Source organism: Saimiri boliviensis, chromosome 8, assembly GCF_048565385.1.
Source record: "Saimiri boliviensis isolate mSaiBol1 chromosome 8, mSaiBol1.pri, whole genome shotgun sequence".
NCBI classification, from domain to species: domain Eukaryota; kingdom Metazoa; phylum Chordata; class Mammalia; order Primates; family Cebidae; genus Saimiri; species Saimiri boliviensis.
In genome coordinates this window covers 108286072-108310373 of record NC_133456.1, presented here as the reverse complement: position 1 = coordinate 108310373, position 24302 = coordinate 108286072, and the positions used below count along the sequence as shown (strand labels likewise).

The 24302-nt window shown below is 45.6% G+C and overlaps 2 protein-coding genes across 9 annotated transcripts in view; one reads left to right on the top strand and one right to left on the bottom strand.

Annotated features, from left to right (window-relative positions):
* Window positions 1-15191, top strand: part of MCM10 (minichromosome maintenance 10 replication initiation factor) — a 43355-nt gene extending 28164 nt beyond the window's left edge. For all 5 annotated transcript variants that reach the window (XM_039478996.2, XM_074405024.1, XM_074405025.1 and 2 more), the window contains 7 exons: window positions 1794-2022; window positions 4391-4535; window positions 5449-5567; window positions 8281-8394; window positions 9371-9516; window positions 11559-11601; window positions 11695-15191. In XM_039478996.2, the coding sequence (XP_039334930.2) occupies window positions 1794-2022; window positions 4391-4535; window positions 5449-5567; window positions 8281-8394; window positions 9371-9516; window positions 11559-11601; window positions 11695-11778 (880 nt within the window). In that variant the 3' untranslated portion in view covers window positions 11779-15191. The remainder of the gene's footprint in view (window positions 1-1793; window positions 2023-4390; window positions 4536-5448; window positions 5568-8280; window positions 8395-9370; window positions 9517-11558; window positions 11602-11694) is intronic.
* The window catches only part of UCMA (upper zone of growth plate and cartilage matrix associated), a 47597-nt gene that overhangs the window by 9132 nt on the left and 14163 nt on the right, over window positions 1-24302 (bottom strand). Inside the window, exon 4 of one of the 4 annotated variants that reach the window (XM_074405031.1) lies at window positions 5292-5466. In XM_074405031.1, the coding sequence (XP_074261132.1) occupies window positions 5292-5466 (175 nt within the window). Of the gene's footprint in view, window positions 1-5143; window positions 5467-21097; window positions 22597-24302 lie in introns of those variants that run through there. The other 3 variants (XM_074405032.1, XM_074405034.1, XM_039479001.2) reach the window with 3 other exon arrangements.

Below are 24302 nucleotides of genomic sequence, written 5' to 3'. Positions count from 1 at the left end.
GCTGAGTTTTGGGCTCACATGTGATCTGCTCCAGTGCCAAACCATTTGCCATCCCAAGTCTGGGCTGCTGAAAGGCCACTGCATCCATGAAAGGAGGTCAATTATAAGATAAGAGGGGCTGGGCGGGGTGGTTCATGTCTGTAATTCCAGGACTTTAGGAGGCTGAGGCAGGTGGATCACAAGGTCAGGAGTTCGAGACCAGCCTGACCAACATAGTGAAGCCACTACTAAAAATACAAGAATTAGTTGGGCGTAATGGCAGGCGCCTGTAATCCCAGCTGCTTGGGAGGCTGAGGTGGGAGAATCGCTTAAAACTGGGAGGCGGAGGTGGCAGTGAGCTGAGATTGCGCCACTGTACTCCAACTTAAGCAGCAGTGCAAGACTCTGTCTCAAAAATAATAATAATAATAATAAGAGGAAAGTCTTTGGGAAAGTAAGAAAATGGGTTTGATCTCAGGCAGATTAGTTTGAGGTACTGGTAGGATATCTACAGAGGTATTCATTGTGTGCCTACAGGTGACATAAATTATATTTGTGGACCTAGAAATATGTATGGAGTTGTGAGCCTCGTGGGAAGTAGAGAGTGCCCATCAGTTTGAGGGCATTGCAATTTGAAAATTTTCAGAATTTTGTTGGCCAAAGAAGCCTTAACTTTGTGCAGGATTTGATAGATAGTTTGCAAACTCAGCCTAGACCTTGCAAGAGTGGGTATGTGGGATGGGAAAGAGTACCTTTCTGGTATGGCCTGGCTCTCATCCCCAGCCTGGCCGTTGTAGGCAATGTGATCCTGGGCCTCAGTTTCTTCATGGATCAAATAAGAGGTTTGGACTAGATGGTTTCTGAGGCTTGTTGTTGTTTTTAAATGGCTCTTAAGGCTAGCTCCGTGGCTCAAGTCTGTATCCTAGCACCTTGGGAGGCCAAGGCAGGCAGATCCCTTCAGCCCAGGAGTTCGAGACCAACCTGGGGAAACAGAGAAATCCTGTCTATACAAAAAATTTAAAAATTAGCCAGGCATGGTGGCGCACACCTTTGGTCTCAGCTACTTGGGAGGCTGAGGTGGGAGGATTATCGGAGCCTGGGAGGTGGAGATTGCAGCAAGCTGCAGTTGTACCAGTGCACTCCAGTATGAGCGACAGAGCAAGACCCTGTCTCCAAAAAAAAAAAGTAAAATAGCTCTTAAAACCATTTGTTGCCAGTAAGTGCTGTAATCCCAACACCTGGGAGGCTGAGGCATGAGAATCACTTGAACCCAGGAGGCGGACGTTGCAGTGAGCCAAGATCTTGCCACTGTACTCCAGCCTGGGCAACAGAACAAGACTCTGTCTCAAAAAACAATTTTAAAAGGATGTAAAATAATCGCTGCAAGTTATAGTGCTTTTCTGTTAATGACTTCCAAATGTCCCACACGTACTGTCTCTTCGCAGTGGCATAATCTAAAATGTAGGGAGATGCAATGAGTTTCTACAGGCCCTCGAGCTGACGGTAGCGTTGGGAATATGGCTGGGTGTGTTGTGAATGACATCACGGCACAGCTAATCGATAAAAGCAGTAATCAGTTCTAAAGCTTTCGGACAATTACAGCTTATTTAAAGAAAACACAATTAACGCAGGAGTTAGTGAAGCTAGTATTGTTCTTACTGTGTGCATATTTGAATTACCAGCCAAGGAGGGGAAATTAATTTTGCTAACAACTAGCTCCCAGCTGGTGGCCTGCCTGCCACCTCCTAGTTCATGTTGAGTTCTAGAGTTTTTATAAACCCTGTTTGTGTATTTTGACTGCATGTTCTTTAAAGATTTCTGCAAAGCTCAAGTGAAGTCGGGAGCCCCGCTGCGCCATCCTCATCAAGACAGCCTCCTACTCAGTCTCCAGGGACACGATCTGAGTTTCCCAGGCTGAAGGGAGCCATGGCCACAGTGACACCCAAGCTGGGGCGAGGCATCTTGGAAGGAGACGATGTTCTCTTTTATGACGAGTCACCACCACCAAGACCAAAACTAAGTGCTTTAGCAGAAGCCAAAAAGGTAACTGGCATGTCTTCTTTTTAACACCTGAGTTTCAATTCTGTAGGACAGAGCTGGAGGAAAGACAGATACCTAATAGCTGTATATTGATCGTGCTCATTAGAGTCAGTGTAATTTGAAAAGATGGTAATGTCAACATAATATGAATTTAATCCAAGAAAGTTAGAGCTGTTATCTCCACGCTATTTCTTGCCAGGCTACAGGCTGTGCCCTAGAGGAAGATAGTGTTTATAACCAGAGACACTGACTGTAGGAAAACAGTTCTTGGAATTGTTGAGGTGAGACTAATGTAAACGGGGATTTAAGGAATCCGTCCCTCCCTCCCTCCTTTCTTCCTCTCTTTCTCTTTCTCTCTCTCTCTCTTTTTCTCTCTCTCTTTCTCTCACTCTATCACCCAGGCTGGCGTGCAGTGTCGCAACCTCCGCCTCACGGGTTCAAGTGATTCTCCTGCCTCCACCTCCTGAGTAGCTGGGATTACAGGCATCCACCACCACACCCAGCTAATTTTTGTATTTTTAGTAGAGATGGGGTTTCACCATGTTGGCCAGGCTAATCTCGAACTGCTGACCTCAAGTGATACGTCCACCTCAGCCTCCCAAAGTGCTAGGATTACAGGTGTGAGCTACCGCTCCCGGCCGTTTATTTATTTATTTATTTATTGACAAGGTCTCCCCTTGTCACCCAGGCTATAATGCAGTGGTGCAATCATGGTTCACTGCCTACACTCAACCTCCCAGGATCGATGGATCCCCCTGCCCCAGCCTCCCAAGTAGTAGCTGGGACTGCAGGCACATGCCACCACGCCTTGGTTAATTTTTGTATTTTTGTAGAGATAAGGGGTCTCTTTTTGTTTCTCAGGCTGGTCTTGCACTCCTGGACTCAAGCAATCCCACCTCAGCCTCCCAAAGTGCTGGGACTACAGGCATGATCCACTATGCATAACCAAAAATCCTTCTTTAAAAGAAATCTTACACAGAAGTCTAGTCACATGACAGGAGAAAGCTGAGTTGCTTTGGCTGAAGTAGGGGACACTCAGAGCCCCAGCTGCCTGCTTCCTGAGTCCCCTGACGGAGCTCTCTCTTTCTTCTAGTTAGCAGCTACAGCCAAATGAAGGGCAGAGGCTAGCTGTATGCCACAACCTTGCCGACTTACCTGTAGTATTACATATAGTAATTCCTGTAATAACAACCATGACGCATGTCCATATTACTCCATGCCTGTGATATGTGTGTGTGCTGTGCATTTACTATGTTTGTTTGCTTGCTTGCTGTTTGAGATGGAGTCTCGCTCTCACCCAGACTGGAGTGCAGTGGTGCAATCTCATCTCACTGCAGCCTCCGCCTCCTAGGTTCAATCAGTTCTCCTGCCTCAGCCTCCCAAGTAGCTGGGAATATAGGTGCCTGCCACCATGCCTGACTAATTTTTGTATTTTTAGTAGAGACAGGGTTTCACCATGTTGGCCAGACTGGTCTCAAACTCTTGACCTCAAGTGATCCACCTGCCTCGGCCTCCCAAAGTGCTGGGATTACAGGCATGAGTCACTACACTCGGCCAGAAATGTATTTACTATATACAGATTCATACTTTGCAGACATCTTATTTCATCCATACCACCATGACCTTCAAAGGTAGGTCAATGCTATATCATCATTTCCTTCTTTTGTTTTGTTTTGTTTTGAGACAGGTTCTCACTCTGTCTCCCAGGCTGGTGTGCGGTGGTACAGTCATAGCTCACTGAAGTCTCCACCTCCCTGGGCTCAGGTGATCCTCCTAGCTCAGCCCCCTGAGTAGCTGGTACTGCAGGCATGCACTGTCGTACCCAGCTAATTTTTATGTTTTTTGTAGTGATGAAGTCTCACTATGTTTTTTTCTCAGGCTGGTCTTGAACTCCTGAGCTCAAGCAGCCTGCCTGCCTCAGCCTCCCAAAGTGCTGCGTTTACCATGAGCCACTGCCACCGTACCCAGCCCCGTTTCCATTTTATAAATGAGAAATCACATAACTTGCCTCGGGTTACGAGCTAGTCCATGGCAGAGCTGGATGGAATTCTATCTTAATTCTCTCTGATTCGAAAACTTACAAAATGTTGATGTGGCTCCTTCATGGATCTGGAAGCCTGCAGTCCCGTTGATGTGACACTTGTTATATTTAAATAAACTGAGACTTACTCATCAGCGTGTAGACCTGTCTCCCATGCTGTTACGTTCCAGTAATTGTGTTAATAATACCAAATAAAATTAAGATATGTTTTGACAATTTCTGTTGGAGGACAGCCAGAATTCACTGGTTATTAACAAAAAAGGGGTCCAGGTCTTAAGTGCCTCTGTCATCTTTCAGATCTTAACCTCCCTCTCTTCTCTTCTTTTCTAGTTAGCTGCTATCACCAAATTAAGGGCAAAAGGCCAGATTCTTACAAAAACAAACCCAAACGGCATTAAGAAGAAGCAAAAGGACCCTCAGGCCGTCCTGGAGGTGAAGGAACGTGTAGAAAAGAACACCATGTTTTCTTCTCCGGGTACTGCAGTTTCACAGTTAACAGTGGAAAAGAGAAACTGTTTCTAAACAGTTCTAAACCCAAACCAGCACCCAGATATCAAGTAGTTACTTCAATTTCCTCCTATAAAGAATACCTAAATAGAATTTCTATGGGTGGAACTGATTTTTTTTATAATCACGTTAAATTGGAATGAAATTAGACATAATTCAAATACCTGGGAATAGGATCTTTGTACATATGTTAGCATAAAGATTTGCTTTGACAGAACTCAAATTCCTTTGTTTTGGCCGGGCACGGTGGCTCAAGCCTGTAATCCCTGCACTTTGGGAGGCCGAGGCGGGTGGATCACGAGGTCAAGAGATCGAGACCATCCTAGTCAACATAGTGAAACCCCGTCACTACTAAAAATACAAAAAATTAGCTGGGCATGGTGGCGTGTGCCTGTAATCCCAGCTACTCAGGAGGCTGAGGCAGGAGAATTGCCTGAACCCAGGAGGCGGAGGTTGCGGTGAGCTGAGATAGCGCCATTGCACTCCAGCCTGGGTAACAAGAGGGAAACTCCGCCTCAAAAAAAAAAAAAATTCCTTTGTTTTAAATTGCCCTGTATTTTTAAAACTCAAGTGGGCAATATCATGTTAACATCATTGTCAACGTATTTAACATTGCTATTATCTATTATGATAGTCAGCTGCCTATTTGAAGGTGAAAAAGAGATTCTAATTTAGTGGCCAAATCGGCCACCACCCACATTCTAAACTCAGCTTCTTGGCTCACCTCTGAGACCTTTCCTCTGCTGGGGCCAGCTGGGGTAGGTCGCGTCTGAAGGGCTGGTAGGCAGAGGAAGCGGGAGTGGAAGGGAATGGAGTCGATGAGGCACGCTGGCTTTCTGCAATGTCTTGGTCGCTGCTGATGCTTGTTCCTTCTGCTCTAGCTGAGGTTGAATTAGAACCTGCCAGGAAAAAAAGGAGAGAACAACTTGCCTACCTGGAATCTGAGGAATTTCAGAAAATCCTAAAAGCAAAATCAAAACACACAGGCATCCTGAAACAGGTAAGATCCCAAAAGCTCAATGTCCTTCAAAGCCAAGGTGCCAGCTGCGGGACCAAGAATCTGTTGTTTGTTTTTGTTTTGAGACAGAGTCTCAGTCTGTGGCCCAGGCTGGAGTACAGTGGTACAGTCTCGGCTCACTGCAACTTCCACCTCCCAGGTTCAAGCGATTCTCCTCCCTCAGCCTCCCCAGTAGCTAGGATTACAGGCATCCGCCACCATACCAAGCAAATGTGTGTATTTTTAGTAGAGGCAGAGTCTCCTCATGTTGGCCAAGCTGGTCTCTAACCCCTGACCTCAAGTGATCCTCCCACCTTGGACTCCCAAAGTCCTGGGATTACAGGCATGAGCTACCATGCCCAGCCAAGACTCTGCTTTTTACATAAATCTAGAAGTAGGTATGTGTCCGTTTGTTAGAGTTTGCTTTGAAGAACGGGACAATTTCGAATCGATTTTACCTTTGGCTCTGTCCCTTTACTGAAGAATATCATTTGACTTAACATGACTTAAATACTATCAGGATTATAAAAATGTTTGTACCTGCTGATGGCTGTGAAGTGATGTTTAAATGGTTCTACACTGTTGCTGTCTTCTGCCTCGCAATATGCAAGAGAGTCTTCCCATTCCGGTATTTTTATATCGGCATCTCAAATGCGCTAAAGCAGGGCTTAACTCATGCCCAAGGCCTCTTTTTAGTAACAGGTATTTGTATTGCTTTCTTATCTTGAAATAAAATTCATAGACAATATGAATTACCTAGTCATTTTGAAAAATTAATATCCTAATGCAAAGAAGAAAAAATCAAAATATTTCTGATAAAGGTATAGATTGCATTATGGATTTGTAAATGCATAGGTAGAACTAGTTTAGGGGAAATAAAGTCGTGAGAGGCTTGGATTTATCAGTATAAATGAGCCAGAAATGGAGACTCAGAAATGTTTCTTTGATAATGTGGGGGTTTTTGTCAGGGGTGGGAAGAGTGTTCAGACAGGGTCTCCGTACGTTCCCCAAACTGGTCTTGAATCCTGGGCTCAAGCAATTCTCATACCTCAGCCACCTGGGTAGCTAGGAAGAGATAATGTACTTTTCAGGGGGAGAGTTGTTTTTTTGAGACAAGGTCTGGTTTATCTATGTTGCCCAGGTTGGAGTGTGTGTGTGTGTGTGTGTGTATGTAGTAAATAATCCTGAGAAACCAAAGTACCATTGTCCCTCAGTATACACAGGAGTCTAGTTTTACTCTTGGAATTGTCAACATGTGTCAAAACCATGCACAGATATTGTAGGTTGTGTGGAAAGCAGTTAGGTTCTAGGGTTTTAATCAGGTTCCCCACCCACACATTTGTCTCAGAGCACACACAAGCCAGGCAGGATGAGAAGCAGTCCTTAGTTGGGTCGGTGACTGTCCCATGCATTGCAGACAGTTCTGCACCCCTGGTCCCTGCCAGCCGCAGAGGTAGCAATCATTATGATAACACAAAGTGCACCCACCAATTTACAAACATCGCCATTCTGTATCACTACTCCAAATGATCTGCTCTTCCTTTGATTAAAAAATAACTAACAAAAGAGCTCTGCATCTTATCTTTTCACTGAACTTGAAACTCAAGAGACGCCAGCACTGTGACTCTGCAGGCTGCAGAGCTGAGCTCATCGCTTCTGTGGCACCCGAGGCCCCGGGCCCTCCTGCCTGTGGCGCAGCGCTAACCCCATCGCTGCACGCATGTTCTGCCACAAGCATCTCTGTCCTTAGGGCTGTTGCCTGACATTCTCTGTACCAAGGAAACTTGCCAGCGGAGACCCAGAGTACCTTGTGTTATGCAGTCTATATTAGAACAGTAGAAGTAACTGCCCTTGGACACACTTGACATAATGATGCTGTCATATTAGGAGTGCTTATTTGTATTTGGTGTTTTAAAAATTACCAAATGGGCCAGGCACAGTGGCTCACACCTGTAATCCTAGCACTTTCGGAGGCCAAGGCAGGCGGATCACCTGAGGTCAGCAGTTTGAGACCAGCCTGGCCAGCAGGGTAAAACCCCATATCAGCTGAAAATCCAAAAATTTAGCTGGGCACGATGGCAAGCACCTATAGTCCCAGCTACTTGGGAGGCTAAGACAGGAGAATCTCTTGAACCCGGGAGAGGGAGGTTGCAGTGAGCCAAGATTGCACCACTGCACTCTGGCCTAGGTGACAGTGAGACTCCATCTCAAAAATAAAATTTAAAAGCATCACCAAATGCTCTTGTGTCCCTTTGTTTTTGCATATTAAGAGCTCATTTCTTTTTTTTTTTTTTTTTTTTTTTGAGGCGGAGTTTCGCTCTTGTTACCCAGGCTGGAGTGCAATGGCGCGATCTCGGCTCACCGCGACCTCCGCCTCCTGGGTTCAGGCAATTCTCCTGCCTCAGCCTCCTGAGTAGCTGGGATTACAGGCACGTGCCACCACGCCCAGCTCACTTTTTGTATTTTTAGTAGAGACGGGGTTTCACCATGTTGACCAGGATGGTCTCGATCTTAAGAGCTCATTTCTACACATCATCTTTTGCTTTGCGGATTGTCGAGGTACTGTCCAGGGCCCTGGCACACTTGGCCTGTCCGTTCGGTTCTGTTCTGTTCTGATTATCAGCTGAGTCATCTGAATAATCATCGGTTCCTCGCACTGCGCTGCCCGAGCGCAGACTGGATTCGGCGCCAGGTCTCACGTGCCCTGTCATTCCAGGCCGAGGCTGAGCTGCAGGAGCGCTACTTTGAGCCACTGGTGAAGAAAGAACAAATGGAAGAAAAGATGAGAAGCATCAGAGAAGTGAAATGCCGCGTCGTGACCTGCAGGACGGTGGGTGAAGGTGGGGGCCACAGCAACCATGGGCCCCGTGTGGTGCTGCTGTGACTTGGCAGCACGTGGAGAACGTGAGGGATCTGGGGCGCTGTCTTGTAATGAGTCAGTTAATTAGGCTGGAAAGCTAAGGGCGGAGGTGGCCCAGAACCCGGCTTCCTGCCTGACCTGCTGCTGTGCTCCGCCAGTGGAGCGTCTGTCTAGGGCATTCTTCTCTCATTTGACCACTGCCCCCAGTTCGGATGGGCCCTAACATCTCCTCCCCTGGACCACTGGGTCCACGTGGCTCGGTGTTCATAGGCCCTGGACCATGGTTGAACCCCTGGGGCTCCCCACTCTACCCTGCACTTTCTGAGGTTGCCTAAGTCTCGAGTTACTTATCAAGCTCAGTGTAATTCTCAGAAGTGACAGCGCTCTCTCCCGCACATACTTTGCTGCACACCCACCACTTCTGATTCTCTTCGGTCTTTCTGAGGATCGAAATTAGAAGTGAAATCCTTAATCTGTCTGTCTTGGCTTTGCTTCTAATGAAGTAGGGAGTAATATGAAGCCGACATCCTTTTTATAGATCATAGAAGAGAATGAAAGAGCTGCTGATCCCTCTTTTATATAGATGCCAAGCCTCGGCGTCGTATGTAAGCAAGGTGCTGTGATGACTCTAGCTCAGACCGACTGAAGCTATTTAGGGGTTTACGGTGCTTTTCCTCATCAGCCCTTGCTATTGTCATGGAACATGTTATACAGTAACAGAAAGTTATTGTGTACTTTGTGACTGACCAGAAATTGGGCCAAACATGAGGAACAGTGGTATCAGTCTGAGGGAGTCAGGCAGTCACACGGGTGGCTGTAGCAAGAGGCAAGGTGGCCCAGTCCCCTAGCAAGGGCCCAGGTGGTGATCACGGAGCAGATTGCCCTGACTGCAGCTGAGTGTTTGTCCTCCAGCTCTTCAGCGCTGCGGGTTTCTTGTTCTGTGCAGTGCGCCTACACTCACTTCAAGCTGCTGGAGACCTGCGTCAGTGAGCAGCATGAATACCACTGGCACGACGGCGTGAAGAGGTTTTTCAAGTGTCCCTGTGGGAACAGAAGCATCTCCCTGGACAGACTCCCGAACAAGCACTGCAGGTATGAGCACCACCTGGGACTCTGTCCCACATGGGGACCTTCATCTCTTTTTCCGGTGGCTGGGAGTCTGTTCCCTGGGAACGCTGGATGATCATTCTGTGCCTTCCTACAGCTCCAGGCTATCCTTGGGACTCAAGTTGTTATCTGAAATCTTGGAATTCCTTCCCTGCCCTTTCACTAATGTTGTACCTGGCCGGGCAGGAGGTCCTCAGAAGTGTTTGTTGAATAAATAAGAATGATAGGGTGGGATGGTGAACATGTGGGTGTTTGCTGGCGGCTAGGATGCACATAATGTTTTTTTCTTCTCTCTACTCCCAAGAGCTATTTGATCATTTTACATTTCTTTAGCTTGTGAGAACCGGCGTTCCTCAGTATCCAAGGGGGATTGGCCCCGGGACAGCACACTGCCCGCAGGATACCAAAATCTGTGGCTGCTCAAGTCTCTGATATACAAGGGTGTAGTATTTGCATATAACGTGCACACATCCTCCCATATACTTTAAAACATCCCTAGATTACTTATAATACCTAATACAATGTAAATGCTGCAAATAGTTCTTGTTTTTTATTGTCATATTGTTAGTTTTTACTGTGTTTCCGCCAATGAAAGGGGAGGGAGCCAGGAACCTGGGCCGGTTCATCCCTTTACCAGGAGCTGGCTTGCAAATCTTTCACAATCTAGATTATAATTTTTCAAGTACTTATTTATATGTTGATACTTGACTTCTTTCCGAAATAGATGACTAAAAATGTCATTGTTCCAAGAGCTTACGGAAAACATTAGAAAAATTTTTTAAAAATCTGTTCAAAGTGCAAGACACAAACGGAAGAGCAAGGCGCCTTTCAGCCTCCAGATGGCGCTGTGATTGTAAGAACCGTGCCTTCCCCGGCGTTCTTGCCCCTTGTCGCCCTTTTTTTTTTTTTTTTTTTTTTTTTTTTTTTTTTTTTTTTGAGACAGGGTCTCACTGTCGTCCAGGCTGAAGTGCAGTGGCACGATCATAGCCCACTGCAGCCTTGAACTCCTGGGCTCAAGCAATCCTCTTCCTTCTGCCTCCTGAGTAGCTGGGACTACAGGTGTGTGCTACCACACCCAGCTAATTTTTTTTAATTTACTTTTTTTGTAGAGATAGGGTCTCACTGTATTGTCTAGACTGGTTTCAAACTCCTGGGCTCAAGTGGGCTCAGCCACCCAAAGTGCTGGGATTACAGGCATGAGCCACCATGCTTGGCCCTCGTATTAGTTCTTAAGATCAAGGCTGCTGCAGTGAGCTATGAAACCACTACTGCACTCCGGCCTGGCCCACAGAATGAACCCTGTCTCTAAAAAAATTAAAATGAAAACAAAACAAGAGTCCCTGAGCCCTTTGAATTACAAGAGAGTGAAGAGGCCGGGCGCAGTGGCTCATGCCTGTAATCCCAGCACTTTGGGAGGCTGAGGCAGGCAGATCACTTGTGCCCAGAAGTTTGAGGCCAGTGTGGGCAATATGGCAAAGCCCCACCAACCCTCCCCCGCCAAAAAAAGAAAAGAAAAAGGAAGTGAATAAAGGCTTTTGGGTTATAAAGAGAAAAGGAGAGGGATGATCCAGACTAGAAAGAAGATTATTCCTTTCCTTATCTCAACCTTTCTGCTCCAAAAAAAAAAAAAAAAAAAAAAGGAGAGAGAGAAGGAAGAGGCAAAACATAGACTATCCTGCACCAGAGAGCCAGCTCCCTAAATCTGAGTCTCCTCCCAGCAGCCGTTAGTTGTAAAAACCAAGGGTGTGTTCCTACCTGCAGTGTGTGGATCCCTGTGGTACTATCATCTGAAGCTCCAGCTCTGAAGCCTCTAGCTTTGTAAGGAACTACAGACCACTTCCCAAGTCATCATAGATTCATCTGTAGTTGCATTTGAACATAACCTCAGATTTGGCATATAATACGAGTGTCACCTTGAACAGCTTCTCCTGGAATGGGGGCCACTGTCCCCAAGTACAGTGAGCACGTCGTCTTTGCATGGGTGGGCCTGGACCACCCTGCTGAGTGAATCCGTTTTTCTGTTTCAGTAACTGTGGCCTCTACAAATGGGAACGGGATGGAATGCTAAAGGTATGCCATTTGCCTATGAACTTCTGACTTCTTTTAGCGACCCATGCTAATAATGTTGTACCATCTCCCATTAAAATATTTTCATTTTTCTAGGAAAAGACTGGTCCAAAGATAGGAGCAGAAACTCTGTTACCAAGAGGAGAAGAACACGCCAAATTTCTGAATAGCCTTAAATAACCCTAACTTCGGACGTTTCACCACACTTTCCTTGCCTCCAGTGGCTCTGGAAAGCAGGGGAGTGGCTCTGTATTATCCATTGGTTCTTGACTGACACCGTCAAAAACAAATGCTTGTTAAGCCCCTAGGCTTTGCCTACTTACTTACTGCCATTGGGTTGGTTTCACACCACATTTAACATTGACGTTTAAGTGGAAAACCAAGATATCATTGTCTTTTCTAAGCTCACTATGGATGATTGTATTATTTCATTCACAGAAGTTTTTGCCCAAAAACTAGAAGGCAAACAGACAGTTGTGTTTCTGTATCTTTTGGTTATAGAATGTTCACTCCTTTATCATAATAAAATTTTAGTGTTTATCGGGACACCCAGAGGCAAAAAAATTAATTTAGCTTAACTCTCACCCCAGGTAAGTTGCTTAACTTCTGGGCTTCAGTTTCTTACCAGTAAAATCAGGAAGATTGGACTAAATGATCTTGAAATGTATTTTTTAGCACTGGATTTCTACAAATAATAAAACTGTTTTTAATCTAGATAATTACGATCACTGCCTTTAATACAAGATTTGATGTACGGATATTAAAAGCCAGATTTCTTCATTCTATTCGTTATCTCTGTTTTGCTCTTGAAATCGATCAAGTCACTGAACCGCTTTGCATTTCAATTTATATATAAAGAGAGAAAGAGGGCTCTCTGCTCTCACATTATTGTGGAGCTCTGTGATAGAAATACGTGAAATCTCACTTTTTAAAATTTATTTTTTAAGACAGTGTCTCACTCCATCACCTAGGCGGGAGTGCAGTGGTGCGATCACAGCTCACCGCAGCTCAGCTTCCTTGGGCTCAAGCAGTCCTCCCACCTCAGTCTCCTAAATAGCCAGGACCACAGGCCCAGCTAATTTTTGTGGTTTTTGTAGAGGTGGAGTTTGGCCATGTTGCTCGGGCTGGTCTCAAACTCCTAAGCACAAGCAATCCACCCACTTCCATTTTAAAAAAAAAAAAAAAGAAAGAAAGAAAGGTCAAACCCTGTGCAAATTACCACAGCAAAGGTTTCATTCAGGAGATTCCTCGGTCTGGGCAACCTGATTTTCCAGATATCATTTGACCTAAGTGAATGTTGGTATAAGCTAAAAATTGAGTAAATCAGTAGAATTACTGTATTGAACCTTGAGCTCTAGCTAAAAGTAATTTAGGTTGCCCCTAACGTGTGATTATGTTAGGGACATAACACTTTGGGGGATTGTTGTGGGAGATGGTTGATTTTGGTTCTCAAAAGCCAGAAATAAAATTGACGTGTCTTGGATTTCATAAAACTGCTCTAATGGGTCGAAGGTACTGTGTCTAACTCGTGTTGCTCCTAAGGTTATGTTCTAAAAACTCTTCTTTTAGGAGTATACTTCTGCTTTATAAAAGGTTGCTTTTCTTTTTAATTTTTTCTAACAGAGAAAAGAATAAAGTATTTATTAATAAGAACCAAAAGTTCTTATTAATAAATAAGAAACTGGTATGTTTTTAATGGCTCATTTAGGGTAGATTTATCTGTCTCACTAACTTAAAACAGCTACGTGTATGAAATAGGTCACAATGACACAGAACTTAACACAGGTTGCTGTCTGAGCATCCCTTTCTTACTTATGGGGAAAAACAATATTTTTTGTGTGTGGTTGTTTTTGTTGTTGTTTTTGAAACAGTCTCACTGTTGCCCAGGCTGGAGTGCAGTGGGGCGTTCTCGGCTCACCACAACCTCCACCTCCTGGGTTCAAGTGATTCTCCTGCCTCAGCCTCCCGAGTAGCTGGGACTATAGGCGCCTATCACCACGCCTGGCTGACTTTTGTATTTTTAGTAAAGACAGAGTTTTACCTTATTAGCCAGGCTAGTCTTGAACTCTTGAACTTGTGATCCACCCACATAAGCCTCCCAAAGTTCTGCGATTACAGGTGTGAGTCACTGCACCCAGCAAAACAATGTTCTCATTTGAACAGAGGGTATCGTTGCAGTCAGTGTTCACTTGTATATTGTTATATAAGTTTTATAATATGCTTGGAAAGGCTAAGAGTGAGCTGTATCTGGATGCCTTTTTACAACTGGGTTTTAACTTTTTAAATAAATGTAAGACATAATTGTAATTTCTTAGTTTTGCTCAATCTTGGGGGACTTTGATGTGCTCTGTGCATAATGCTTTCTTAGCATAGTTGGGGGTGAGAAGGAGCCGGTAGGGTGAGGTGGGGAAACTTGTTATTTTATTTCACTTATTTTTTTTGAGACAGTCTTGCTCTGTCACCCTGGCTGGAGCGCAGTGGTGCAATCTTGGCTCACTGCAACCTTCAACTCACAGGTTCAAGCAGTCCTCCCACTTCAGCCTCCCGAGTAGCTGGGATTACAGGCACGCTCCACCACACCTGGCTAATTTTGGTATTTTTAATAGAAAAGGGGTTTCACCGTGTTGCCCAGGCTGGTCTCAAACTCCTGCCTCAAGTGTTCCACCTGCCTCGGCCTCCCAAAGTGCTGGGATTACAGACAGGAGCCACTGTGCCCAGCCTAATCCTGCCTTCCTTATCAACCTTTATGAAGTGCTTTCACGCGAATCCATCATACGTGTTTTGTTCTTCTTAACCTGCCATTGGTAATGCAGGGATTAAATATGTAATCACAGGCCACTGGAACAGGATATGTACACAGTGATCTGAACTAGCAAACAAAAACCGTGTCCTTTGAGGAGAACCTGCTTGATCTAAATATTATAATCCTCACAATGGGTTTTTTCTTTTTACTGTGCCTTTTTCTGTTTAGAGAAAATAAGTGGTTTTTTAAAGAAAATCATCTTTGTCTTGAGTTTTGTTATATTTTCCCTTTCCAAACATGAAAAGGAAAGCTGAAGTATTTTAGATACCAACCATCCTGAACAGCAAATAAGGAACCTCTGAATAACTGGTGTGGAATTTTCCCCAAAGGGAATTTATAAAGGTTCAAAGCTTCAGGCAGACTGGTAGATAGCAAAGTTGACAGGAAGAGATCGCATGGAGTGCGTTTCTGGGTTGAAGATGATGAAGACAGAAGTAAAGCTTGATGTTTGCAGCAGGTGAAATCAAGCCTTATGACATTTTAGAAAATCTGGAGTGCAAATCTGTTTGTATAAGCATATCCTCAGTAGCAACCCATTAGGTGTAAAATAGACTTCTTTGATCCCATGGCTAGAGATTTAGAAATCATGCAGCTGTCAAGAACTATGGGTGAACTCTGGCCTGGTGTGGTGGCTCACGCCTGTAATCCCAGCACTTTAGGAGGCTGAGGCAGACAGATCACCTGACATCAGGAGTTGGAGACCAGCCTGGCCAACATGGTGAAACCCCGTCTCTACTAAACATACAAAAATTAGCTGGGCAGCCGGGCGCGGTGGCTCAAGCCTGTAATCCCAGCACTTTGGGAGGCCGTGGCAGGTGGATCACAAGGTCAAGAGATCGAGACCATCCTGGTCAACATAGTGAAACCCCGTCTCTACTAAAAATACAAAAAATTAGCTGGGCATGGTGGCGCATGCCTGTAATCCCAGCTACTCAGGAGGCTGAGGCAGGAGAATTGCCTGAGCCCAGGAGGCGGAGGTTGCGGTGAGCCGAGATCGCGCCATTGCACTCCAGCCTGGGTAACAAGAGCGAAACTCCGTCTCAAAAAAAAAAAAAAAATTAGCTAGGCATAGTGGTGCACACCTGTAAGTTGGTTAAGTAATTTGGAAATAAGATCTGAAACAGAATTGGGACCAAGTCTCTGGGAACATTGCTTGACCAAGACTTCTATGCTTTTTAAATCAACTGTATTAAAGTATAAATTTCATACAGTAAAGGGCACACATCTTAGGTGTGCAGTTGGCTACATTTAGACAAATGTATACATCTGCATAGCCACACCACAAGCAAGATACAAGACATTGCCATCATCCCAAAAGCCCTGCACCTCTTCCCAGCCCAAGCCCCAGTCCATCGCTCATCTATCAGTATAGTGTAGATCTGTCTTTCCTAGAGTTGCATATACAGGAGTATACAGGACACACTTTGTGTGGCTTCTTTCACTGGACATATTTTGCAATTCATGTTGCCTGTATTCATGGTGTATTGTATTATATGGATATGTCCCAGAATGTATTCACCTGTTGGTGGGTGTTTAGGTTAGATTCCCAGTTTGGGGCTGTCCTGAATAAAGCTGCTATAAATATTCAAGTATAAATCTTTCTGTGGATATGTTTTTGTTTCTCTTGGGTAGATATCTAAAAGGGGAATTTCTGGGTTACATGTTAAGTATATATTAGCTTTTAGCCAGGCACGGTGGCTCACACCTGTAATCCCAGCACTTTGGGAGGTTGAGGTGGGTGGATCACTGAGGTGGGGAGTTCAAGACCAGCCTGACCATGGAGAAACACCATCTCTACTAAAAATACAAAATTAGCTGGGCTTGGTGTCGCACGCCTGTAGTCCCAGCTACTCTGGAGACTGAGGTGGGAGAATCACTTGAACCTGGAAGGCGGAGTTTGTGGTGAGCCCAGATCGTGCCATTGCACTCCAGCCGGGCAACAAGAGCAAAACTCCATCCCCCAAAAAAAGTATACGTTAGCTTTGTAAGAAACTGCTAAACTATGTTCCAAAGCGGTTGTACCATTTTCCACACTAGTAATGTACGAGAGTTCCATTTACCCAGGCTTCCCACCAATACCTTTTTCATTTTAGCCACTCTGATAGGTGTGTAATAGAATATCATTGTGATTTTAATTTGCATTTCCCTGATGACCGGTGGTATCGAACATCTTTTCATGTGCTGTTGACCATTTGATGTCTTTTTTGGCAAAGTGAAACAGGTGTTTCTGTATTCTGGGTATAGGAATACCTCCTTTTCTTGTACTTTGCAGATACTGTGATTTTTTTTTTTTTTTTTTTTTTTTTTTTTTTTGACACGGAGTTTCGCTCTTGTTACCCAGGCTGGAGTGCAATGGCACGATCTCAGCTCACCGCAACCTCCGCCTCCTGGATTTAGGCAATTCTCCTGCCTCAGCCTCCTGAGTAGCTGGGATTACAGGCACGTGCCACCATGCCCAGCTAATTTTTTTGTATCTTTAGTAGAGACGGGGTTTCACCATGTTGACCAGGATGGTCTCGATCTCTTGACCTCGTGATCCACCCGCCTCAGCCTCCCAAAGTGCTGGGAGTACAGGCTTGAGCCACCGCGCCCGGCGTGATACTGTGATTTTTAACCCTACATCAGGCAAGCCTACTGGCACCATTTCCCACTGACATGTGCTCACATTGTGCAGCTGTCACAGATTGGTAATTTTCACAGTATTTCAAATTTCTTGATTATTATTCTGTTATGGTGATCTGGGATCAGTGATCTTTGATGTTACTCTTGTAATTGTTTTGGGGTGCCAGGAACTGTGCCCATATAAGTGGCAAACTGAACTGATAAATGTGTGTGCTCTGAGTGTTCCATCAACCAACCATTCCCCCATCTCTCTCCCCTCCTCAGGCCTCCCTATTCCCTGAGATACAAGAATATTGAAATTAGTCCAATTAATAATCCTACAATGGCCTCTAGGTGTTGAAATGAAGGAGTCCTGCACCTCTCACTTTAAATCAAAATCTGAGAATGATTAAGCTTGGTTAGGAAGGCACATTGGAAGCTGAGACAGGCTGACAGCCATGCCTCTTGCACGTTGTGAATGCAAAGGAAAAGTTCTTGAAAAGTGCTACTCCAGTGAACAAAATGATGAGAAAGTGAAAGTCTTATTGCTGATACGGAGAAAGTTTTAGTGATTCGAGTGGAAAATAAGGCCCTAACTTCAATTCTGTGAAGGCTGAGAGAGGTGAGGAAGCTGCAGAAGAAAAGTTGGAAGCTAGGAGAGGTTGGTTCATGAGATTTGAAGATGCTGTCTCCGTAATGTCAAAGTGCAAAGTGAACAGCGAATGTAGTGTAGAAGCTGCAGCAATTTCTCCAGAAGATCTAGCAAAGATTATTGATCACAGTGGCTAAACTGTTTTTAAGACAGTCTTGCTCCGTCACCAGGCTGGAGTGCAGAGTGGCGCAATCTGAGCTCAGTGCAACCTCCGCCTCCCAGGCTCAAGCGATTCTCCTGCCTCAGCCTCCAAAGTAGCTGGGACTACAGGTGCACACCACCATGCCCAGCTAATATTTTGTATTTTTAATAGAGATAGGGGTTTCACCATGTTGGCAGGCTGGTCTCGAACTCCTGACCTCAGGCAATCCACCCACCTCAGCCTCCCAAAATGCTGGGATTATAGGTGTGAGCCACCATGCCCGGCCCACTAAACAGATTTTTAATGTATAAGAAACAGCCTTCTGTTGGAAGAAGATGTCATCTAGGACTTTGATAGCTAAAAAGAAGTCAATGCCTGTCTTCCATGGACAGGTGGACTCTCTTGTTAGAGACTAATGTCACTGGAGACTGCAAATTGAAGGCAGTTCGCATTTACTATTCCCCCCAAATCCTAGAACCCTTAAGGAGATTTATGCTAAATCTCCTCTGTCCTCTATAAATGGGAAAACAAAGCCTGAATGAGAGCACATCTATTGTCAGCATGGTTTATGGGATATATTAAGCCCACTGTAGAGACCTCTTGCTCAGAAAAAAAGATTCCTTTGAAAATATTACTGCTTGTTTACAATACACCTGGTCATCCAAGAGCTCTGACAGATGTACACAGAGATTAATGTTTTCATGCCTGCTAATACAGCCTCCGATATGCAGCCCATGGATGGAGAAGTCACTTTGACTTTGAAGTCTTTGATTTGTTGCCCAGGCTGGAGTGCAGTGGCACGATCTCAGCTCACCGCAGCCTCTTCCTCCCAGGTTCAATCGATTCTTCTGCTCAGCCTCCTGAGTAGCTGGGATTACAGGTGCCCACCACCATGCCTGGCAAATTTTTGTATTTTTAGTAGAGACAGGGTTTCACCATGTTGGCCAGGCTGGTCTTGAACTCCTGTCCTCAGGTGATCCACCCACTCAGCTTCCCAAAGTGCTGAGATTATAGGTGTGAGCCACCACACTCGGCCTCAAGCCTTACTATTTAAATACATTTCATAAGGCCACGGCTGCCATTGATAGTGATTCCTCTGACGGATTTGGGCTAAGTAAATCGAAAACTTTCTGGAAAGGATTTGCCATTCTAGATGCCATTAAGAACACTCAAGATTCATGGATGAAGGTCAAGATAACAGCATGAATATGAGTTTGCAAAACAAAAGCCAAGATAATGTGGAAAGCAGACAAAACATTTTCAAATGGTAGTACATTATAAGATCACAGAGTATATCAGAGTTATCAGTTGTAGACTAGAACATTTATATTTAACCAGTTTGTTTTTAGAGAAATCCCTTAAAAGCTAGAAACAACTTTTTCTAGAGACAGGGTCTTACTCTTTTGCCCAGTGTGGAGTGCTGTGGTGCCATATAGCTCACTTTATCCTCAACCTCCTGGGCTCAAGCAATCCTCCCACCTCAGTCTCCCAAGTGGCTGGAACTGTGACACCATGCCCAACTAATTTTTAAATTTTTTGTAGAGACAGGATCTCACTATGTTGCCCAGGCCAGTCTTGAACTCCTGGACTCAAGTGACCCTCCCAAAGTGCTGGGATTACAGATGTGGCTCACCACATCCAGCCTGAACTTTTAAATTATGAAAAACTTCCCAAGCAATTAGAACATAATTGGCAGAAAATGAATTAGGAATAAAATAACCCAACTCAATGGAACTGGTAGAAACCACATAATAAGTTAAAAAAAAAAACAAAAAACTTTTTTAAAAATCATTCTGTGGCTCACAAAACTTTCCATCTTCTAAAAAATCTAAATAAACAAAAGCACATGATAATACATCGTGAAATCTCTACTGAACACACAAAAAACCTGTTTCTTTCTTGTACCTTTAACCTGCACCAGAAAAAGGAAATTCCAACATATGCAAAACTGGTGAATAAACATGAATGACAGGTTTATCCTTTGACAAATTTGTTTTCAACCACTTAGCTGGAAGCCACAAAGAACTATGGGAAAGTAATAACAGAGAAGGCCAAGAACAAGAAACCCCAAAGGCCACACTTCTGACCAGGCCAGCCTCCAGAAATACAAACGGCCCTGCTCATTTCGTGTGAACCGCGGCTGTCCAGATCCCAGGTCGCGTTACCTCTGGCATGCTTCTCCCGCCCAGGGAAATGACCGCGGCTGGCATTTGGTGAAGGAATTCTGGACCAAATTTGAAAACCCTGAAGTATAATGAAGCCCTTGTTAAGGATGGGGGTAGAATCAGGTAATGGAATTGTTATTCAGCTCCTTTCTGCCAGAGTTCTATATCTAGAGCCACCATGGTAAGCATGACCAGGGAAGAGGCAAGGGCAGGCTGTTTCGTTTTGCTGTTTTAAAGCAAGCCATTCTTGGCCGGGCACGGTGGCTCAAGCCTGTAATCCCAGCACTTTGGGAGGCCAAAGCGGGTGGATCACGAGGTCAAGAGATCGAGACCATCCTGGTCAACATGGTAAAACCCCGTCTCTACTAAAAACACAAAAAAGTAGCTGGGCATGGTGGCGCGTGCCTGTAATCCCAGCTAGTCAGGAGGCTGAGGCAGGAGAATCGCCTGAACCCAGGAGGTGGAGGTTGCGGTGAGCCGAGATCGCGCCATTGCACCCCAGCCTGGGTAACAAGAGCGAAACTCCGTCTCAAAAAAAGAATAAAAATAAAAATAAAGCAAGCCATTCTTGGTTTTTGACATCTGAAAAGCCCTGCATTCCTTGCTGTGGACACGACGGGCAGGTGGTGCACGGTGTGGCTGTGAGTCCGTTTATCGGCTGACATCCACCTGATTCACTACCAGGCACAAAAGGAGAACTGCCCTCTTGCCAGGAAGCACTGGGGTGTGTTATCCTGACCAACTTGAACCAGATTGGGGCTCCTCTTGTTGCCCCGCAGAAGTGACAGAGCAACACTTTGCCTTGTTACAATTGCACATGGAGTATTTTTTTTGCAGTCATTAATTTAAAAAGAAAAAAAACACCCTTGTAAGCAAAAGCTACCTACCTACAGGGTCAGAGCCTCAGGGTCTCACTTGGCATTCAACCAGGAGGGCAGTTATGTGCAAATAACAGTGCAACCTCTCTGATATTGCTAGCTGAACAGCCTGCACGCCTGACTCAGGATCTGAGCTAGCAGTGATTAAGCTTACACTGCTGTCCAACGACCAACCTCAGTCGGTAGGCACACCATCCACTTGGTAACTGAGCTAGAGGTAGGCACATGTTCTTGAATTCCATTTTTCCCTCCCCGCTCTCCTTCCCTCCCCTCCCCTCCCCTCCCATTTCCTTTTTTTGAGAGAGGGTCTCACTCTGTCTGCCAGGCTGGAACGCAGTGGCCTGAGCATAGCTCCCTGCACCCTCAAACTTCCGGCCTTAAGCGATCCTCCTGCCTCAGCCTCTCAAAGCACTGGGATTACAAGTATGAGCCACCACACCTGGCCTTAAAGTTTTTGATACCAGTCTCTTCCACTGCTAGCACTTTCCTAACTGAAAGCTGCATGACACTTTCAAGGAGGTCTATGGAGAGCTGCGGGTTCCTGAACAGCCTTTCTGTTTAGCCAGGCCCGAGGCACTGGGGTAGCTGGTGGAAGCCCACCGGCCACACAGCTGGGGTCTGCACTAGGAGCCTGGTTAAGTCTGACTTGGTTAAGTTTAATGGAGCTGGAGATGAGATTTGCTGTCTGAGGATACACTGTGAATAGTGTATATTTCAAGCACCCCTCTGTCCTACCCAGGACTTTTCTGGTTTTAATTTACATGCTTCCAAGAAGGATCGGCAAAGATGTCCAGTGATAGGAAGCACACAACCTCTTCAAAGGGAAATTTGATTTAGCCAGTTTAAAATATGTAGACGTCGCCCGGGTGCAGTGGCTCGCCTGTAACCCAGCAGTTTGGAAGGCCACGGTTGGTGGATTGCTTGAGCTCAAGTGTTCAAGATCAGCCTGGACAACATGGCAAGACCCCATCTCTCCTGAAAATACAAAACCTAGCTGGGCATGGTGGTGCGTGCCTGTAGTCCCAGATACTTGGAATGCTGCATCTGGGAGGATCATCTAAGCCTGGGAGGTCGAGGCTGCAGTGAGCCGTGATCTTGTGATTGCACTTCAGCCTGCGTGATGGAGTGAGACCCTGTCCCTCTCTCTTTCTCTCACATGAGTCAACTCTAGCATATTCAGTGGCATATGAGACATACTGAGAAGAGTGAGCTATATGCAAGTTCAAGCTTTCGAACACCCAAGTCACCGAGAATCACATCGTCACTCAGGGAAGAGAGCATGACACCCCTTGGTTGGAGAGTTGAGAAGGTAATAGACATGGTTGATTCCGCGTATTTATTTGTAAGCCATAAGCAAACATGTGATTCTTGACTGACTGTTTTGCTTGGGAACAAAGCCAGGGGAAGCCACTGTAGGTTTGGTGCTAGGAGGCCCTGCAGGCGGTTGCTCACCTCGGAAGATGGTCTGCAAAGAGGTGAAAGCCAGGGCACATTCACACATTGGAAGGAAAGGCATGTGTCTTTTCTGGGGCTGCCAGCCAATGCAGACCCCAAGCTGAGACCCTCTGAAGGGCTGGTTTGCATGGGAAAGACTGCTGGAACACGGGGACGGCAATGTGTGCTACAGGCCCCATCTTCTCGGCTGGCTTCAGGACGGGATCAGATGTGGTGGCGGTTGTAGAGATAGGGCGGGTACAGGCCATCATAGTGCCACTGGCGCCACTGCTCCACAGCCTCCCGGCTCCTCTCTTCCTGCTCTGAGGAGGAAAGGCAAAGCCACCTGTTCCAACAGGGGGACTCTGACCCGCCACTGAGCCCCGTAGCTGTCAGCCCAACCCCTGCCCTGTGGTGACCCGCACTGAGAATGCTTGTGACTCTTGGTGAGAGAAGGCCAGGGCTGGTGAGGACCCAGAGTCGACAGGCCTTGCTTATAGGTCAGGGCCAGATGGGCAAAGGTCACAGGCAGGTGTAGACCAGGGCTGGGCATCTCAGGCTCTTCTGCCTGCACAGCTAGTGTAGACAGACAGAGGGTTATGCAGCCCTGTGTCAAAGAGATAGCAACCAAAACACAAGATGAAAAAGTAACATAATAGTAGCAGGAATGGACTCATGCAAGGAAAAAAGAGAAGGGATGACAAACCATGCCTGGAAAACATGAAGGAAATCAGTCGACTTGGAGTTTTCTCTTCCATCCTGTTCTGAATTAATGCTCTTTCTTGTTTCGTTTTGTTTTGAGACAGGGTGTCAGTCTGTCACCCAGGCTGGAGTGCAGTGGCGTGATCATGGCCCACTGCAGCCTCAACTTCCCAGGGCTCAGGCGATCCTCCCACTTCAGCCTCCTGTGCCACCACGCCAGCTATATTTTTAAATTTTTTTGTAGAGATGGGATTTCACTGTTGTCCAGGTTAGTCTCCAACTCCTGGTCTCAGGCGATCCTCCTGCCTCAGCCTCCCATAGTGCTAGGATTGGCCAGGTGCAGTGGCTCATGCCTGTAATCCCAGCACTTTGATTTTGGGAGTCCGAGGCCCGCAGATCACCCAAGGTCAGGAGTTCAAGACTAGCCTGGTCAATGTGGTGAAACCGTCTTTACTAAAAAAAAAAAAAAAAAAAAAAAAAACACACACACACACACACAAAAGTTAGCCGGGCGTGGTGACATCCATCTGCAATTCCAGCTACTTGAGAGGCTGAAGCATGAGAATCACTTGAACCTAGGAGGTGGAGGCTGCAGTGAGCCAAGATTGTGCCACTGCACTCCAGCCTGGGCAACAGAGTGAGATCCTGTCTCAAAAAAAAAAAAAAAAAAGGAATATGCCCAAAAGAATTGAAAACAGGGACACAGATACTTGTACATGAATGTTTGTAGCAATACTACTCACCATAGCCAAGAGGTGAAATCAACTGCAGTGCCCATTAACAAAGAAATAACAAAATGAGGCATGTGTGTGTGTAAAATTTAGCCACAAAAAGTAATGAAGTTCTGGCACATGCTACAACATGGATAAACCTTAAAAATATTATGCTAAGTGGGCTGGGTACGGTGGCACACACCTATAATCCCAGCACCTGGCCAACATGGTGAAACGCTGTCTCTACTAAAAATACAAAAATTGGCTGGGCGTGGTGGTGTGCACCTGTAATCCCAGCTGCTGGAGAGGCTGAGGCAGAAGAATCACTTGAACCCGGGAGGTAGAGGTTGCAGTGAACCGAGATCTTGCCACTGCACTTTAGGTTGGGTGACAGAGCAAGACTCTGTCTCAAAAAATATATTATATATGCTAAGTGAAAGAAGCCCACAAAAAGGTGAATAGTGTGTGATTCCACTTACATGACATGTCTAGAACAGGCAAATTTACAGAGACCAATAAAACTAAAAAGAGAGGTTACCAAAGGCTGCCGGGAGGGAGGAATGGCAAGTTATTCCTTAGTGGATGCAGAGTTTCTATTTGAGGCTATGTAAGCG